The 19,517-nt window shown below is 42.1% G+C and overlaps 1 protein-coding gene across 7 annotated transcripts in view; it reads left to right on the top strand.

The window, feature by feature from the left end:
- The window catches only part of CTNND2 (catenin delta 2), a 943,187-nt gene that overhangs the window by 891,342 nt on the left and 32,328 nt on the right, over positions 1–19,517 (top strand). For all 7 annotated transcript variants that reach the window (XM_010356592.2, XM_030927650.1, XM_010356588.2 and 4 more), the window contains 2 exons: positions 1,108–1,318; positions 6,005–6,089. In XM_010356592.2, coding sequence (XP_010354894.1) covers positions 1,108–1,318; positions 6,005–6,089 — 296 coding nt within the window. The remainder of the gene's footprint in view (positions 1–1,107; positions 1,319–6,004; positions 6,090–19,517) is intronic.

Raw genomic sequence — 19,517 nt, 5'->3', positions numbered from 1 at the left:
CATTATTTATAGATATATATGGGAGGTGAAATATTTCAAATAGCCTTTAGGAGCTAGCTAAGTATGCCTAATTGGGGCATGGGAGACAAGGAAGGGATCTAACTTTGAGCACTTGCCAGTTCCGTCTGAAAAATGTAAGAACAGCCAGCTTTGCTACAGGCACTCATTTACGTACTTCCAGAAGTCAATTAAAGGAGCAGCAATGGAAGCTGCAGGTGGGATAAATTAATTGTCTTGCCAGGTTATTGGTAATGCCTAAAGTGCTTTGTAAACGAAAAGTACTCCATAAATATGTCATTATAAGTACCTTTATCATTGGGAATAGTAAGATTAATAATGCTAAAGTGAATTAAGGAAGCAGAATTAGATTGTATTATATTTTTCACACAAAAACACACCAAATTAGTAAGTGTTACATGGTAGAACTACACAATAAAATTCCGTGAGAGAGACAAACAGCATCGGGTTACTGTAGTTCAAAGGACACACAGTTATAAATTGTCAAGTACCTCTCTCCTGCTTTCAGTGTTTCCCTTTGCTGTAAATGAATCAAAACTCAGTACTCACATATGTGATCATGTTCCCCACACGTTTTTGCTTTGACTGTTTTTAAAAAATACAGGTCCCGACACAGCTTTCATTAAGTTATTTTTGAGAGTTATGTTAGAATTCCCATACATTTTTCTTGACTTCTATAAACATCAAGCGAGAACATAATAATAACTAATACCTATTGAGTCCTGTGTCCTTGTTCATTTCCATACATGCAGTCATTTATGCGTCATAGCAACCTTGTATGGCAGGTACCATTATTGTCTTACTTTAGAGATTGAAAAAACTGAGGCTTCAGAAGCATGAAATAACTTGGCCAGTGATTTGATCCCAGGTCAATCTAGCAGCAGAGTGGATGCACTGCCATGAAGAATGACTGTTTTTCTCTGTAGATGTGTCCTGAAGTACCCAATAGAGAACATTCAGTGATGGGAAACAAACAATATTGCATAAACGTGGTCTCTTGTATTCTCTTCTCCCCCATACCCACCTCTGCCACTATCTCTGCCTTCACCTTGACCTCCTTTCAACTCTTCTCTTTATTTTCTTTGCCAGGCAAATACGCCATGCGAGACCTAGTCCACAGGCTTCCAGGAGGGAACAACAGCAACAACACGGCAAGCAAGGCCATGTCGGATGACACAGTGACAGCCGTCTGCTGCACACTGCACGAAGTGATAACCAAGAACATGGAGAATGCCAAGGCCTTACGGGATGCCGGTGGCATCGAGAAGTTGGTCGGCATCTCCAAAAGCAAAGGAGATAAGTAAGTTACCTGGTGACACCATGTCTCTGTCCTGGTAAAATTGGTTCTGAACGTGCCTTTCAACTCCGATTACGGGTAGTACTATGACTGTCACTGGAAAGCATTTGTCTCTGAGAATCAAGAGAAGGAAAATGGAAAATGGTTTCCAGTGTTCTTACTGTTGGTAAAATGGACTTGACGTTCCAGCACACCCCTGTGTGAACACATGGCAGCAGCATGAGTTCAACCTGGATACATGAAGGCATTTTGTTGTTGTTCCTCTGTGGTGGGAAGTCAGTGTGTTGATGATGTCTCTACATCCTTCTGCTCTGTGCCTCTTCAGCTCTGCAACCAAGTCAGGTCCACCTTACCAACATCACAGTGGCCACCAAGTCATAGCAAGTCACCGTGCAGGAAGGATGGAGGAGGAGACAGGGCGTGATGGAGTCAGAGAACTCAGTTCTAATCCAGTACCCTCCCTTACAAGCTATGAGATGTGGGGCAAATATTTAATTTAACAAGTCACTATGCCTATACTTTCCAGTCTAAACCTAAGGGAGAGGCTGTCACAATATGCTAGCTGGAAGAGGTGATAATCAAATCTTAAAGAATGAGTGGAAATTTCCCAGGCAGTGCAGATAGTGGTGAGAAAGGACGGTCTTCTTGCAGATAGAACAAAAAGAGATGAGACTTGGTGTCAAAGCAACTGCACCTCCTTGAATAAGAATGCCTCCCAGTTTTTAAGAACCAACAGTATCTTACTATATACAGCCAGAAAATAGCTTCACAAGCCAGCGCATCGGTGTATCAGCAAGGTGTCCATTTCACAGAAACCTTCACTAACCTTAATTAAATTTTGCCCCTTGGAAGTCCCTCGATGTAATTAAATAAGATTAAAAGGGTAAACATTTTGTTATCAAGAGTCTGTTTCTTGACTTTTCATTCCCTGCCAAGCCACCCTCACCCCCCATGCTTTTACCTGTAAATGTTAAGTCATTTTTCTTTTGTTATTAAACACTTGAGGGACGCACTTTGAGACTTTCTGGAAATTCTGTCTCATTATTTCACTTAATTCAGGATAGTACCAGTGTATTATAGAAGATTCAGAGTTCCTGTTTAAGCACCCAGAGACCTCCAAATAGGCTCGCTCAGTCAACAATTTTGCATTTGGATTTGAATGTTTTCTCATATCAAGTAGAAAAGCCCCACTGGACTCATATAATAATTGCACAGTGGAGATTGTCGGCTTGAACTATATCTTATGATATTGTACTTACAATAAAGTGCTATACTACGTAGGCAGGAAACCATATGATTTTCTTTTTTATTTAGCTTCAATAGACCTTTGGAATCTCTAATTGAAGCGCTTACCTGTTTTGAGCATTAGGAGCTTAATATGGTAATGCTTTTTTTTTGAGCATACACACCTACACACATAATAAAACCATAGTCTGCAAAACAATCTGCTATATTTTTGTCTATATTCATGAGACATTCAAAGATTAAAGTATTTCCTCTGAATTATACAGTTAGAGAGCTTTGAGGAATGGTTTGGCATATATTAATTCTCTCCAACTGTATAAGCATTCCTACAGCAATAAGCATCACTAAATGGGCCTAAAGAGAAAAAAAAAAGGTTTTATTGAGACCTATGGTCAAAGAAAATTATTTGGTGAAAGTAATTTAAAAATCACTTGAAGAAACCATCTATGAAATGATACATATCCATGCTGCTAAGGTCCCGATAAGCTGGGTCCAATCTTGATTATTGCTAATGGGAAGATTTTTTTCACTAAAGATGATCCCATAAATGCCCTTTAATTTCGCTGAAAATTTCCTTATAGAATAGGTGCTCATTCTATCTTGTTGTTCCTTTATCTCTTTTTCCAGTGCCAACAGTCTAGATGTACGAGTTTAATAAGAAGTGTTAAATTGGATTGAATCAAGCATCTTCCTGGTTACAGTTCTCCCGCTTAGTCAGTCTCATTCACTGTTTCATGTAGTTTATCTCTTTTTTAGTATATATACTGACTAATTTGGAGATCAAAACAAGGTTTTTATAACTACATTTATCCTCGTCTCCTACCTACACTTCAGTTTTGTTATTGCTTTTCACTGCTCTTAAAACAAAATGAATTCAGAATTGCTCCAAATTTGAGCATGAAACTCACCATTTCTGAGTCAATTCTATTATGATAGTAGGCATGGAGATTCCTGTGGACTTCTAGACAAATTGTAAGGAAATAGAATTTCTTTATTGAAAATCAAATTTTTGGAACTGAGGATAATTTAATAATTAGGAACAGTAGGAATACAAATACGGAATAGCTTATTTGTAAAATGATTGCTAATCTGCCCACCCTAAATTATTCCTTAAAAACTTATTTCTAGAAATAAGTTCAGTTCAGACCTGATTTTTGTTTGTGATAGTATGGGAAAACACAGATGGAAGAAACGTGCCTTGCTATGATGCTCTATTTTTATGTATTTATACATGTTCTTTACATATATATACAAGCTTAAATATGCAGTGATGTTAATGAGTCAGACTGGCGAGTTGCCAGTCACAGTCTATCAGAACTGTACAACTCACAGTGTCTGGCGGACACAACCAAGGGGGCTGGTGTTCTGTGATCCGGCCGCTGGCACAGCTGTGTTAACAACCACAATGAACTGCACCAACTGAAGTCCTCACTACCCCTGACGTGACAGCTCTGGTGAAGATCAAACTCCAATTGTATAATTGTTATTAACTCTTATAGTAGTCTTGTACTTGCCATTTTGAAATCTTGATTATTTATTCTTTTCACATCATTTTAAACATCCATTATGGACATTCTATCATGTTCATCTGTCTCAAGAATACATTTGTGGTTTTTTTTCCCCCAATTTTAACAGTTATATGGGAAGTAGTGTTGAATGTGTCACTGTATTTTGTCATAAGACGGAAAAGCTATTAACAGTCTCAACTGTTACTGTCAGTAAAGAACTGTGTATTGTGGCTTGGGTTATAATCACTTGTCACATTAGAAACACTCAGTTGTCCAAGCCCTTCAATCCATACTTAGAAGAGTTTTTCAGGTAGAAATTTCTATGGCACCCGTCTAGTGAATGCATCAAAATTAAAATCTAAAAAGAAAGCAAAGTTTCTTTGACCTTCACATGTTAGTATAACACTGTGATGTATTGGCATTTTAATTGAGAGGTTAAAACCTGCTGTTCATTACACATTCACAGTCTCTTTTGGTTTTGTGACTATGCAAAAGATAGAAACAAAAGACTACACTTTTGTTTCAACTCAGAGGCATTTTTGCATACTAATTATATTTCAACTACACTATCATGACCTGAATATTAATATATGTTTTTCTAGAGTTGCTTGGCTATTGTCATGAACAAATATTTAGCTAAATGATAAAATACAACAAAACATCACATTTAATCTTTGTTCAGCATTGACTATATGAGAATGAAATGCAGCTTCATGTGGATTCATAAAAAGATCTAAAATTCTCTGTCTTTAAGTCAAAGGAATTACAGGCCTACCTTAGAGATATTGTAGGTTGGGTTCCACACTGCTACAATAAACAAATATCTCAATAAAGCAAATCACACAAATTTTTTGGTTTATGTTATAGAAATATCTTCTTTCCTTAAAAGTCATGAATCAACTTCTGCTAGCTTTAAACTTTTCTCCTATAGGTTTTTTACCTCACCAAGCCTTCATAAAATTAAGAGAGTTGGCTGGGCACAGTGGATCACACCTGTAATCCCAGCTCTTTGGGAGGCTGAGGTGGGTGGATCACGAGGTCAGGAGTTCGAGACCAGCCTGATCAACATGGTGAAACCCCATCTATACTAAAAATACAAAAATTAGCTAGGCGTGGTAGCACACACTGTAATCCCAGCTACTCGGGAGGCTGAGAAAGGAGAATCACTAGAACCCAGGAGGCAGAGATTGCAGTGAGCCAAGATCTCGCCTCTGCACTCCAGCCTGGGCAACAGAGCGAGACTCAGTCCAAAAAAAAAAAAAAAAAAAAAAAAAACAAAATTTAGGAGAGTTAGGGCCTTGCTGTGGATTAGGTTTTAGCTAAAGGGAATGTTGTGGCTGATTTGATCTTTTATCCAAACCACTCAAACTTTCTCCATATCAGCAATAAGCCTGTTTTACTTTCTTATTATTCGTGTGTTCACTGGGGTAGCACTTTTAAATTTCTACAAGAATGTTTCCTTTGCATTCACAACTTGGCTCACTTTTTGGCACAAGAGGCCCAGCTTTTGGCCCGTCTTGGGTTCTGGCATGCCTTCCTCACTAAGCTTAATCATCTCTTGCTTTTGATTTAAAGTGAGAGATGTGCAGCCCTTTCTTTCATGTGAACACTTGGGAGCCATTGTAGGGTTATTAATTAGCCTAATTTCTACATTGTTTTGTCTCATGGAAGAGGGAGGCCTGAGGAGAGAGAGGAGGAAGGGCCAGTCAGTGGAACAGTCGGAAGGAACAACATTTGTTGATTACGGTTGCTGTCTTAGGTGGGCGCAGTTCGTGGTACTCCAAAACAATTATGGTAATAACATGAGGGACCACTGATCACAGATCACCATGATAGATATAATAATAATGAAGAAGTTTGAAATACTACAAGAATTATAGAAACATGGCACAGCTGTCCCACTCACATCTTGCCTTTCCTGTCTTTCCTTCATCAGACACTCTCCAAAAGTGGTCAAGGCCGCATCTCAGGTCCTCAACAGCATGTGGCAGTACCGAGATCTGAGGAGTCTCTACAAAAAGGTAAGGCTGGCTTCACCTGGGCCCTGAGCCCAAACACTCAACGCGGGGCCCTGAGACGTGTCACAGATGTGGAGGGCACTTTCCCACAGCCTCAGCCATTGAAACACAACTGAAACGAGAATCAGTAAAGAAGCCAGAAAAGAGGTGATATGTCCCTTGAGTAGCTCCTAAGATCCGTGAACTTTCTGGACTGGACAGATCCATGCTCGCAGGGTGTTACCCTAAATCATCTTACAAAAAAGAAAATAAGCCTGTTTTCCTGAGCTTCAGTATTCTACAGTAGACTACAAAGTAATGACAGAGGGATTTGGGGGGGAAAAAAGAAGCATCAACAAATGTTAACAAGTAATTTTGGAAAAAAAAATATGGAAAGATATATATATATATAAAGAGAGATGCAGAGCACATCATTCAGGGAATCAAGAACCACTGCAGACTAGGAACATTGAATAGGAGACGCAACTGTCTGACGCATGGCACTTCGCCCCGGAGAACCTCACGGTGTTACTGGCCAGAGGGAAGAAGATGGTGCTTCTGGTGACAAATGTGGATCACCACGATACTCGGCAATTGTTCACTGCACTCTCGCAAGGCAGGCAGGGATTCATATCACACACTTCCAAAGAGTCTTCACCCCCAACATGGCTCAAAAATGCCTTAAGAGAAAAAAGTCACGTCTAGAAAGTTCCATTCAAGTCCTCATTTCCAAAATCTTCTCAATAAGGAATGCCAAACTTTACTTTTTTGGTTAGGAGGGGAGAATTATTTTTTTAACCTTTCCCAAAAGTTGTTGTTCTATTGTGACAAGCCCCGCAAGCATGGGAGTTTAAATTCGAGTTAACAAATAGGGGTAGAAGGCCATGCGCAGTGGCTCACACCTGTAATCCCAGCATTTTGGGAAGCTGAGGTGGGCAAGTCACCTGAGGTCAGGAGTTTGAGACCAGCCTGGCCAACATGGTGAAACCCAGTCTCTACTAATAATACAAAAAAAAAAAGGCTGGGCGTGGTAGCAGTGCGTATAATCTCAGCTACTTAGGAGGCTGAGGCAGGAGAATTGCTTGAACCCAGGAGGCAGAGGTTGAGGTGAGCTGAGATCGCACTACTGGACTGTTGCCTGGGCAACAGAGCGAGACTCCATCTCAAAAAAAAAAAAACATAGGGGGTAGAGGATATCACCAGTAAGCAGGGAGAATGGCATAGGCATTGGTCTCCATGCAGGGATTCAGGAAACACAGACAGGACTGTAGAAGGGTGTCTGGGCTTCCAACAGCAACTGCCCACAGCACCCACCTGCAGCCCCCTGGCCACTTGCAGGGAGTAGGAAGGCCAAGAGCATTGCCGCCTCCATCCCCATCTACAGCCCCCATCCCCCAGGTCACCAGCCACCCGCTGGCCAAGGACATGGGCCCACAGTAAGGGGCTCGCATCTTAGGGAACGAGACCCATCTTGCCAGAGGGAAAATTTGTCTTTCTAAGCAATGGGGAAAAAAATAAATATTTTATAGCTGTCTCTACTAAGTTAGAGTCTATTTCTAGATTTCCCCCAAAGCCTTTCTAACTTCCCTTAAGTATTTATTACTTTGCACTTTAAGTTTTATAAGGTGTACCCTATATATTTCTCTTTCAAAATTTTCCTGTTCCCTAAAAGGAAGTGTGTTTACGTTGAAACAGAGTGCAAAATGAAGTGGAGGTTCTAGATGAATGAGAGTCATCCCTCAGTATACACAGGGGATTGGTTCCAGGACTGCCGCAGATAGCAAAATCCGTGAATATTCAAGGCCCTGCGGAAATTAGTCAGCCCTCCTTATACATGGGTTTTGCATCTCACAAATGCTGTACTTTTTATGGGCATTTGGTTGAAAAAAAATCTGCATATTAGTGGACCCATGCAGTGTAAACCCATATGGCTCAGGGGACAACTGTTAAGTCCTTCCCGAAGCATTTTATATAACAGGTTAGCATAAGCCATTTATCTACAGTGTTTTGGCTTCCATTCTATTTTGTTTGAAATTCCTGTCCCAGCATCCTTAGTTAACTCCTTCTTGAATTCCTCCAGGAGGCAAATGAAGTCTCGCCCAGGAAAGAGTACTTCAGTTAAACAGGCAGCCAGAAATAAGGAACATGGTATAAATTAGAAAGGAACTGGCCATTCTGAATCAGTGGCTCCAGAAGCTCAACGAAATATTGCTGCGTGAAATAAAACCCTCTTTCCTTTAGATCCTGAACGTTTCCTGTTTGCTGAAATATACCTTCTGATACTTCTGTGCATTGTAGGGAAGCAGCTTTTAGAGACTTTCCAGACCCTGTCTGGAATAGTCATATGAGCCTTCCATCTTAATGTTTTTCGTTGTTGTTAGTAGAGTTCAAAAAGCATAATTGTCTGTCTGTTTCCATGAAAAATAAAGAATGTGTTGACAGGAATTTCATGGAGCTAAAACTCAAGAGCTCAAGATGCTATAAAATATGTTTCATTTGAAGAGATTCAAGAAGGATGGGCTGGACAAATGAATGGTGATGTTTTAGTTGACCCATGATTTAAAAATGTTGAGAAAGAGCTGTTCTTAATAATTTCCAAATTATGCAGTTGTGAAATGAGAGGAAGATCTTTGTACCCAGTGTCATAAGTGCTGCTAATAGCAAAGCTCAAAATTCAAAAAAGTTTTTCTTTTGAAAAGCTCCTTTGTGAGAAAACCAAATTCATTCATCTTTATGAATTGTTTTTAATCAGTGGTGAAATGGATTTCTATTTTGTTCTTCACTGACAATTTGCATATCATTGAAAAAAATGTCTGATCCATATCTTTTAATTATCCATGCTTCAAATCTATTTATTAAACATCTATTGTAGGCTTAGCAAAGGAAGAGTTCCAAAGGAAAACATAAGATATGGGGGAAAAGGTACTAGGGGTAAAGATGAAATATGAAACTATAATTGGCAACTTCATTCAGTTCTGAATTACATACTACAGATTTTAAAGCATGAATTAAGGGAAAGAAACTTGTAGGCCAAGTCTTGAGAGGCATTTATGGAGTTTGCACAATTAGGAGGTAAGAGATAAGGACATTATGGATAAAAGGGAAAGCATGAGGGGAGAGATGGAAATTGGATTGAGAGTTCCATGTCCATGGAACAGAATTCGGTGCCATCTGTCATGCTCATTTTCTTATCAAACCCAGGCACAGAGGCCAGGATGCCATTTCATTAGCTCACCTACTTTATGTTACCTAGAGAGACACATTCTGATTCAAATCAGAATATTCTTCTAGCTGGGTGTATTGATTGATATAAAACTATGTTTGATTCATGCTGCATTTGGAACCACAGCATAGTTATATCATTGGAACCTCTGACTTTTGTGAAGCCTTGCCTTTTGGGTTATTTTCCCCTAAAGAAACATCAACAGGTGTAGGAGAATGTGATCACTTGCAGGCTAAAGAATGCATCACCCTTTTAAAGCCAGTCTTTAGATAACCACAAAGAACTTCAATGTTCTGTGTCATTGCAGAGGATATTTTCTGAAGGAAAAGAGGATATGCCATAGGAAGAGACTAGATGTTGGGGTACAAGAGAAGCAGGAAATGGAAAGTTCATGCCTTTTTTGAACCTTGGGACGTAAAAAGAAATGAAGTGACTGAAATAATGGGGTGCTTAGGTTTGACTATGGTTGGAGAACTGTCAGGGTGGCTGGTTTTGAAGGACAGAAGATGGGTGAGGGGGAGGACATAGAATTAAAATATTGTAGAAATCATCATGTATAAATTCTTAGATGATACCTTAATAATCTGTACAATATCTCCAAGAAGTACTTGCATTGGTTGGGACACAGGCTAAGTGTCTAACAGACCCAAAACTATAGGAGCTGAGACTACACAGGGATCCCTTTCCGTCTTATGGAGCTGTATGTGCTCAGGCAGGTGGCCCAAGGCCAGCAGGTGACCCTGATACCTGTCTCATTGCTTTGCCTTGCAAAAGAAACGTCATTCCTGCCTGTGTAAGCAAAGCACCGTGGCTCTGCCCACTTCTCATTCCAGCCCATAGGGTGAGAGAGGGGAGAGGGGAAGGCAAGTGGCACAGAAGTTGCCAGTCTCGGGCCCACACCCCGGGGTGAGAACTCAGTCCCATCGCCACAGCCCCCTGCCAGGGAGGATGGGGATGGGGGCAGCATAACCGCTGCAAAAGGTTTGTGGCAGGAGAAGAAAGGCAGTACCGTTCCAAAAGTCGTTTTCTTCTCAAATGGCTTTAATGTCAGCTGTAATCACAACCTAATGAGGCATGTTATCCCATTTTGGGGTAACTGTGATCATCCAAAACTTCTTACTTGTATTAAGCAACAATCTCATTATTTGCAACTTCTGTACTCCAAAAGCTGTACTGGAAAAGTCTAATCTCTCTTCTCTGCAGTAGCCTTCCTGGATTTGAAGCTAGCCATCTTTATCTACAAGGTCATTTCTTTTCTAGGTCTAAAATGTGTAGGAGAGGAAAAGAAATATCCTCCCTCACCCATCGCTAGGTTCATGACTGAAGCCCCTATAATGAAAAGCAAATTATAGTAACAAGAGAAGGCATAAAAATTATCTGTATAAGTAGATAATTACATGAGATAGTTACATGCCAATTAATTACATGAGAACCTCTATAAGGAAATAAAGGCCCAAAGAAACAGGTAAACTTGTGTATTTTTATGCTTAAGTCTGATGGAGAGTGGACACCCATGGAGAAGTCTGATTGGAGGACAAAAGGGTATGATCTAATGGTGATAAACGGGGGAATCTTCCAGATTCCTCTCTGTGCCCCTGTGAGTTCAGAGATAAGGATGTTCCTTTGCTCCAGTATAAGGAGGCACCTCTCGAATGAGGGTTTTATGACCTGCTCAAGGGAAGAAGCATGAGAGAAAGGTGAGAGAAACCTTTCTGAGGGAAAGGTGAGAGAGACCTTTCAGCCGTTGTTGTTTCCCCAAATGCCAAGGTACCATATTTGGGGTTAGCATGTCCTAAATCCCATCACATGCTAAATTCTAATATGTCAGCCTTTCCACAGCCTTCACCATGCCATCCTTTTTTGCCAAATGCATGTAAGTTTGTTGGTATCCCTTTGGTAATATAGCATCCCAAAATGAATGTATTCCTCCAAGCTTGTTTGAAGCAGAGGAGAATAGAACAGACTATGCTTTCCTGATGCGGGACACTCAACTTGCACTCATAAAACTGGAGATCACATTGGTGTCTGAAAGGCTCATCCTACAATTTGGTGAAATACAAAGAGTGTATGGCCAGGGGTCCATGGCACAGCCCTGCCACTTACCAGCAGCATGACCTTGGGCAGGTGACTTGAGACCCTCTGCCCATCAGTGTCAGAAGTGACTTCGGGCAGTTCTCTGGCCACTTCTGCAGGAAGGTGGAGCACAATGAGTAACCCTCTGATTTACCAGGTTTCAGATGCGCTAGGGTTGCTTGGCAGCCGGTTATCTGTACCTGATGAGCAGCCATTCCTGATGCAGAGCCGTCAGAAAAGTAAACGACCTCTTAAAATGGTCTTTGGCTGTTCTTGTACCTGGCAGCATGTTCTCTGGAGGCAGCGGGACAAACCCTCGGGTCTCTGGAAGTTTGGAAGCCTGGGTCGCCATGGTGCCTTCCTTCCACTTCGTGTATCCAAGTCTGTATCTTTCCTTGATCTTTGCATCAAAGAACCTTCATAGCCTTTCATGAAGACTGCGGGCATCTCTCCCTCAATCCCACCCACCCCCTCCCTTGGTTTTCCCATCCATGACAGGAAAGCCATAATACTTGCCACAGTGGATTGCTGACGTCTCAAATAGAACAGAAGTCATCATAGCGCTTTGTAAAATGGAAAGTGACATATCCATGGGAGTTGCTGCCATTAGTTCTACAACATTTTTCCAAGCTGTTTGATTGGCAAGTGCCGTCTCTGCCATCCTGTCCACAGGCAGCTCTAGGTTTGGATCCGAGGATTTCATTTTGTCATCATCATCATCACTATTCACCTCTACATTTTTACAGCTCCTTTCTCTCTGGTCTCTCTACTCTGTCTCCTCTAGTCCCTAGAGGCCTATCCAGTGTCTGCTTCTCACAGTCTTTCTCCTTTCGCACACGCAGCTCTGCCTGCCGGCAATATTTCTATAGGAAACAGAGTCCCATGTTTACAACTGAGAGTGCTAGGTGCTGAAAGCTGGCGATCAGAATTGAGGGGTTGCTACCTCCATGCTTCCGTGCCCTTGCCTCTGCGTGCACTGCTTGCCTGGAAGACAAGCCAGGCCATTCAAACAGACCCTGTAAAGTTACTATGGAAAGGGTCAGGGCAGTCCCTGTTGTTAAAGTGATAGATGATTTTTCCAATGTTCAGCTTATGGTCCTGAAGCTCATTTTGCTCTAAGAATCTCAAAGTGCTTCAGACAGAACAGCATCCACTCAGTATCTCTCCGAGTGAATTAAACTCCATAGTTCAGGTAGGGCATGGTGGCTCATGCCTGTAATCCCAGAACTTTGGGAGGCTGAAGTAGGTGGATCACTTGAGGTCAGGAGTTTGAGACCAGCCTGGCCAACATGGTAAAACCCCATCTTTACTAAAAATACAAAAATTACAGGCAGTGCACGCCTGTAATCCTAGCTACTCAGGAGGCAGAGGTAGGAGAATCGCTTGAACCCAGGAGGTGGAGGCTGCAGTGAGCAGAGATCATGCCACTGCACTCCAGCCTGGGTGACAGAGTGAGGCCCTGTCTCAAAAAATAAAAATAAATAATAAATAAAATCCATAATTCCTAAGTGTATGGATCAAATCTCACAGGTAAATCAGATGTCAGACCCAACCTCTTGTTGGCAAGCAGGGGGGTTAGAAACCTCCTAATATTGATGGCCTGGTGTTTTTATGGTTGTGCCACCCTCTACTCCACCCCACATACAACGTTGGTATCTTGCACAGTGAGCTCATGTCTTGAAAAATACCAAACTGCCTGTGCTTGAAACAGAGTAAGATCATATTTCTCTGAATAGAGATACTGTATCTGCTCTTGCCTTCATGATGAGAGAAAGAAAACGTAAAACTAATCTTTCAATATCCTTCCTTTTATTGTCAGAGAAGATAGACTCTTGGGTTGCACAGCAAGTGAAGAATGAGCTTTGATGGGAGTGGAGTCATGCCCTTCATGGCCTGTCTCACACGAGGCTCTCTTTCCTTACCTCTCTTGGATTCATTTCATTAGCTCTTGCTGCCATTGCACTCACACAATAAGAAATCAATAAGTAATTATAGATGGGTAAAGGAATGCCTGTAGATTTCCTCAAATGTCCAAACCAGAGTGGATGAAGGAGTGAATACAGCCTTTTGTCATCTTTCACAGCTTGCTTATGGGAGACTGATCACTCTACATAGATGAGCCAGTAGCCCATGGCCCTGCAAACGGAAGTGATGTTCTCATGTTTAACATCACTCCGTTACTCTCATCTGCTGGACATTTGAAAAACAATACCATATTCCAGTGAGAATTAGAAAGATACTTTGAAATAATGTCGAGGAAAAACACAATATAGTCAAAATTCAAAATTTTGATGTTTAAGCTTTGCAGTATGAAGAGTGAGGAATACTGAAGGGCTTTAATATGTCTTCCAATATGTTGCCATTTTGAGAATTAATAGATTCTACTCTCTGGGTATCTAAGATAGGGATGAAAAAGTAGTAAATCCTCTATAGAAATAAATTAAACTACTAAATGTAGAGCTGTCATTTTATCAAGGAAATTGCTTAATGGGAATTTATAAATCTTCCTACTGTCCCGGAAAATTCTTCAACAACAGATTATTGGAAGAACATAAGGACTTTCAGCCAGATTTTAAAACAACCCAAGGCTAGTGTCCGCAAAGTTTGCAATTGTCGCTCCTCTAGTTCTTTCTTTTCTAAATCACTTGATGTCAAGTTAGGGTAGAAAACAAAAAGGCTAAGGTTAAACTCAGCTCCCATACTGTCTCCTCCATAAATCTGGATGTTTGCTTGTTGATGTTTGGTATTGACAAAGACGGTCTTTCTTCACGAAGTCTCCTGACCTCTCTGAGACAATTCTCAGACACTCATCATATGATATCTGTCCAAAAGCAAAGGCACAAATGGGAACAGAAGCAAAAATCAATTGTGCAAAAGTGGAAATCAATGCACATGGCAGTTGCTAAACAAGAAGTGACTAACTTACAGCTGTTGCTGGGATAGATCCCCAAGTCAGGGGAAATCCCATATAGCAGTACCCAAACTAAACACTTCCTCTGTAATTCCACCCTTTTACAAGGCTTTACTCATAACATTTTGAATCAAAACCTACAAAAATACCCTAGAGACAAAAGGCAGAATCAGAGGACTGGATCAGGAGCTAGTAAACTCAGTAAGTTTAATGTAAGTCTACATCCATTCTTCTTACTTACTTTGGGGCAATTAACTCAAACTTACTCCCTCGTTTTCTGGTGGATCCAGTAGACTGGGTGATATCCCATCTATGAGAATTCAGTGTGCTTGAGAGACGGCATGATCAGTTTCTTCTCTCTTCCCAGCTCCATCTCCTCTCCCTCCCCTTCTCATAAGCTGTAGCTTCCCCATCTCAATGCCTCCCAACAAGGTTGAGCTAAGTGGGAAAGGAGACTCAAGAGGAGGAGAGCAGAACCTGACCATCTCAGTTATATCCTGGCTCTGGTACACTCTGCCCATGGAAGATGTCTCCTGGCTAGCTCCATCTCTCATGGGGGCAGTGGGGTGGGTTGCTCAGAAGTACCACCATGCAACCAAGGACCTCCCAAATGGGGATGCCTGACCTCCTCAGCCATCTGCCTCAAAATTCTCAGTCGGCCTCAGACTAAACACAGACCAGGGAAGATACCAATTTTGTGCCCCTATAGCTTTTGTCATTTTGGAAGTCCTATTTAAGAAGAAGAGTACACTTTATGAATATAAAATTAGGTACAGACCCTGGAAGGGGCCCATGCAGTGGGTGGGCATGAAAGTTCATGGCTCCACGGTCAGTTCACCTCTGGCACTGAATCTCTGTATCATCCTGCTAATGCCACTGAAGATACCAGGCCCTCCCACCCCCAAACTTCAGGGAGCTCATGGTGAAACTCTTTACATAGTCCACTCTCTGGGCTTCTGGAGAGGGAGGGTGAGGAATTCCCAACCAATTGATTACTTCCAAGGAAGTTTTCACCACCAGCCACTTCCACCCTAAGCCTAATCTTATATAATCTGGAGTTGAGTCATATGCTAATACTGCAGAACCCTATTTTGTCTATCACTTTTGCAGCTCCAAGTGGAAGGTCTAACATTTCGAGAAAGTGGGGCAAGGGGGCATCTATTATTCTTTGCCTTGCTTGAGACCTTAGCCAGAACAGAGACAATAAGGAAATGACATTAATATCCTGGCATAGTACCTTATCACCAGTATTTAATTATCTACAAGTTCTCTAGAGAATCTCTTTCCTTGCCTTTTCCAGCTTCTAAAGGCTGCCTGCATTCCTTGGCTGGTGGCCTCCTCCTCCCCCATCAGAGGCAGCAGTGCAGCATCTTTGAAATTTCTTTGCTTCCGTCGTCGTACTGCCTGCTCTGTGACCGCCCGAGTCTCTCTTATAAGAAACAACCCTTGAGATTACATCAGACCTCCTGGGATATTCACAATGATCTCTGCCTTTCAAGGTCTTTAACTTCATCACATCTGCAAAGTCTCTTTGGCCATTTAAGGTTGCATATTCACTGGTTCTGGGAATTAGGATGGTTACATCTTCTATGGGGGAGACAGCATTTTTCAGCCTCCCACTCCCTCTCACGTAAAAACCTGAGTGTAATGGTCAAAGTCTGATATAACACCCGCCAGAGCCAGGGGTTTGGCTCCTCCTGACTCCATGCTCACCACCTCTGGAGTGTTGCCCTCATCAGTATTATCCACATTGACTCTCAGTCTGCCCACGTTCCAAACAACTGGAATGGAAAAGAGCCGGGGAGGGCATGCGTTTTTCTTTTAGAGACGTGCCTTTGTAAATACTTCCAGTTCTTAATCAAGTGGCCACCTACGTCTCCCTGTCCAGGGGCTTCACTGAAAAGCAGAGTTTCTATTACAGGGTGCAAAAGTGAAGAAAAGGGTATGGAGATGTTCATTCCCTGGACACCCATGCTATGTGTGCACCAGCACCAATGCTCCTTTTGAGTATCTGTGCCCAGTTTTTATAAAAGCCACAGTCTTGGGAGATCCCACAGTGCTGTCATTTCACTGGAAATACTTCTACAGTAATTACCCATTTGCTTTCACCTTGAAGACGGCCCCAAGTCCATGACTCCTTTGCCCTATGCAGGGAGGCCAGCTAGTTCGATGCAAAGAGAACTGTACATTTTCAGACTCTGTTTTGTAGCTGGAACAATATAAGAACATTAGCAACAACCAAGGGAGGAAGTGAGGTCACAGAATGTGGAACTGCCTCAGATGCTTCTTGCTGTTGCCACGTGTCCTGTTATAACCCCATGCCCGTGACAGGCTGCCAGCAGTTCCTGAGGTTAAAGCTGGGTGAACTTACAGTTCCCAGGTACTGCTCTGAGAGAGCTGTTCATGGCATCCTCACTGCCAGTGCTCCATTTAACTGGATGACATATTGACCACTGGTAAGATGTGTAGCATAAAATAAAAGTATGCAGCAATTGGGTTTTTCTCTATGCCAGTCTATGCAATAGTACCCCCATTTTCTTACTCTCCTTAATACCATGTGATTCCTCTTAGAGCAGTCCTGTCAATCCTACAAGCAAATGGCCACTCCTAGTAACTTACATTCATTCATTCATTCAATGCATATTTACTGCGTACCTGCTAGATCCTCCGCTCCCTTCTAGGTTCTGGAAATTCCGAAGTGGATGCATCCATATTGGGTTACCTTTCCCCAATTACATAATGGCATGCATTTTAACAATTATTTCTTGATTTATTTACTTTATGCTTATTTTTATTGGGTTCTATTTTAAAATAGAAATATGTATTTATTCCCTATGTGTGGTCCAGGCCTCTTGTTAAGAGAACATTATTCAGCCTCCCATTCCCGCTTGAGTGTAATGGTCAAAGCTAGATCCTCCGCTCCCTTCTAGGTTCTGGAATTTACAAAGTGAATACATCCATATTGGGTTACCTTTCCCCAATTACATAGTGGCATGCATTTTAACAATTATTTCTTGATAGTTTCGCTTTATGCTTATTTTCTCCTGATATTGTCCGTTTTCCTCCTTCCTGTTTCTTCATCCTCTCCCTCTGGTCATTCTTCCCCTAGAGATACATATGCTCTTCGTGCTTCTATCTTACAATGTTTGAAAAATGTCCTCTCCCCATCCTTTTCCGTCTTCTGCCTTCTCACTTTCTGCTCTCCCATGGTCCAGCCTTCACAATGAGGTTTCTAGGAAGGTTGGAGTTCATTCATGGTGCCTTTCTCACTTTCTGTTGTACTCATCAACCCCTAGCAGTCTGTCCTCATGCCTCCATGGAAAGGGCTCCTAACTGCAGCGACCGACGAGTCTCATTGCCTGTGTGACTTAGGGAGGGCTCCCCACTGTAACACGCAGACCGAAACATCTAATGATCCAACTACACGAAAGTTTATTTTCTTGCTTCTGTAGTCATCCTGGACAGGTATTCAAGTAGACAGGTCAGCTCTTCTCCATGTGGGCACTCAGGACCCACACTCCTCCTTCCATCTGTGGCTCTGGCACGCCGTAAGGCCTACAGCTATCCCTGGCAACACACATGCCCACTGCCCCACCTCCGTTGGCTGGATCTCCATCGCATGGGTATGAAAGGCTGCCACATGGCAGGAGAGGCTGGGACGTGTGGTCTAGATGGGTATCCAGGAAGAAAAGGCCATGGACTGGGGAGGCCCTGACACATCTTCCTCTGTTAAACAGCCTCCTCCCGGGCTGCTTTGTCATTACTCTTATTTTCCTCTACCTGGCAAGCCGCCCCTTCTCAGTCTTTTTTGCCAGCACCCTGGTCCTGGTCTTCCCTGTGGCATCCTTGTTTGGGACCCTATATCTGCTAATATAGATGATCTCATCTGCTTCCACATTTTGTTCTTTTTGTTTTGTTTTTGTTTTTGTTTTTGTTTCATAGAACCTGTCTCATGAGAACCTCACAGCATATAGGCAAAATCCCTTCACAAAGCGCTACCATCTTAAGACAATTGTTTTTTAAGTATACTTTGAGTTCTGGGATACATATGCAGAAAGTACGGGTTTGTTACATAGGTATACACATGCCATGGTGGTTTGCTGCACCCTGCTTCCATGGTTTTTAAATGCATTTGAAGACTAGTTGTATCCACATTTATTTCTCTATCTGGTCTTAACTGTTGAACACTAAACCCATCCATACAACTACCCACATGACATCTGCACTTAGGTAGCTCATCAGCTCTAACTGTCCATAAAACAGTGCTTAGCTCTCAGTATATTCCCCAAATCTATTCTTCTTCCGTGGTTGCCCATCTGAGTAAATAGCACCTAACCCACCCTATTGTTCTTTTCAGAAATCTAAGAGTTATCCAACTAATACTTCCTTCTTTCTTATCTCCACTCTATCTTTCTCAAACCCTGATGATATATTTCCCAAATATCTCCCATACCCAACTATATCTCCCATCCTTACTTCCATCATCATCTGTCCCTGGTCCTGGTACAATATTACTGCCTAATTGGTTTTCTGGAATCAACGTTACCATCTTCAGTCTATTTTTCATTAAGCATTCAGAATATACATTTAAAAATCCCAATCTGACCTAGCCTTTCTCCTGATTAAAACCCTTCAGTACCTTCCAGTTTCTCACAAAGTCGTGCTCACCTCCCTGCGCTGACTTCCCTCCACCCTGCTTGCGATCGCTTTGCCTCAGCCCACACTGTTCTTGCTTCCCCTGGCTCTTCCTTTTCAGGCACAAAGCTGTTTCCACCTCAGAGCCTTGGCATTGCTTGGACACAAGTCAGTTCCTCCCCTGGGAATGCTTCCCCTTCTCTCCCTCCAAGCCTGGTTATTGCTGCCCCAGTGTAACTATAACCCTTCCAGAAAACCTCCCTGACTTTCCCCAGCTGTCTAAGGCTAATAGCAGTCCTTCCCAATAACCTGTGCTTTTCCTTCATGGCTCTTACAACCTGGCTACATGAAGCATGGTGTGATCATGCTTTGAACACCTGTTTCTCCTTCATCTTCCCCTCAACAGCCATGCCAGTCTTTCTCTGTTCTTGCCCTGTGCCCAGCATGGTGCTAGCTACTTACTAATTTTTATTGAATAAAAGCTACCCCAGAGTGTAAGCCTAGCAGAGTAGCAGAGGACATGTTCAATGACTCTGCTTCCATTCACATTGTCAGAAGCAGTTTTTTTTGTTTTGTTTTGTTTTGTTTTGTTTTTTTGAGAAGGAGTTTC

Source organism: Rhinopithecus roxellana, chromosome 3, assembly GCF_007565055.1.
Source record: "Rhinopithecus roxellana isolate Shanxi Qingling chromosome 3, ASM756505v1, whole genome shotgun sequence".
Classification (NCBI taxonomy): domain Eukaryota; kingdom Metazoa; phylum Chordata; class Mammalia; order Primates; family Cercopithecidae; genus Rhinopithecus; species Rhinopithecus roxellana.
The sequence above is the reverse complement of the archived record's forward strand: the minus strand, read 5'-3'. Positions and strand labels throughout refer to the sequence as shown.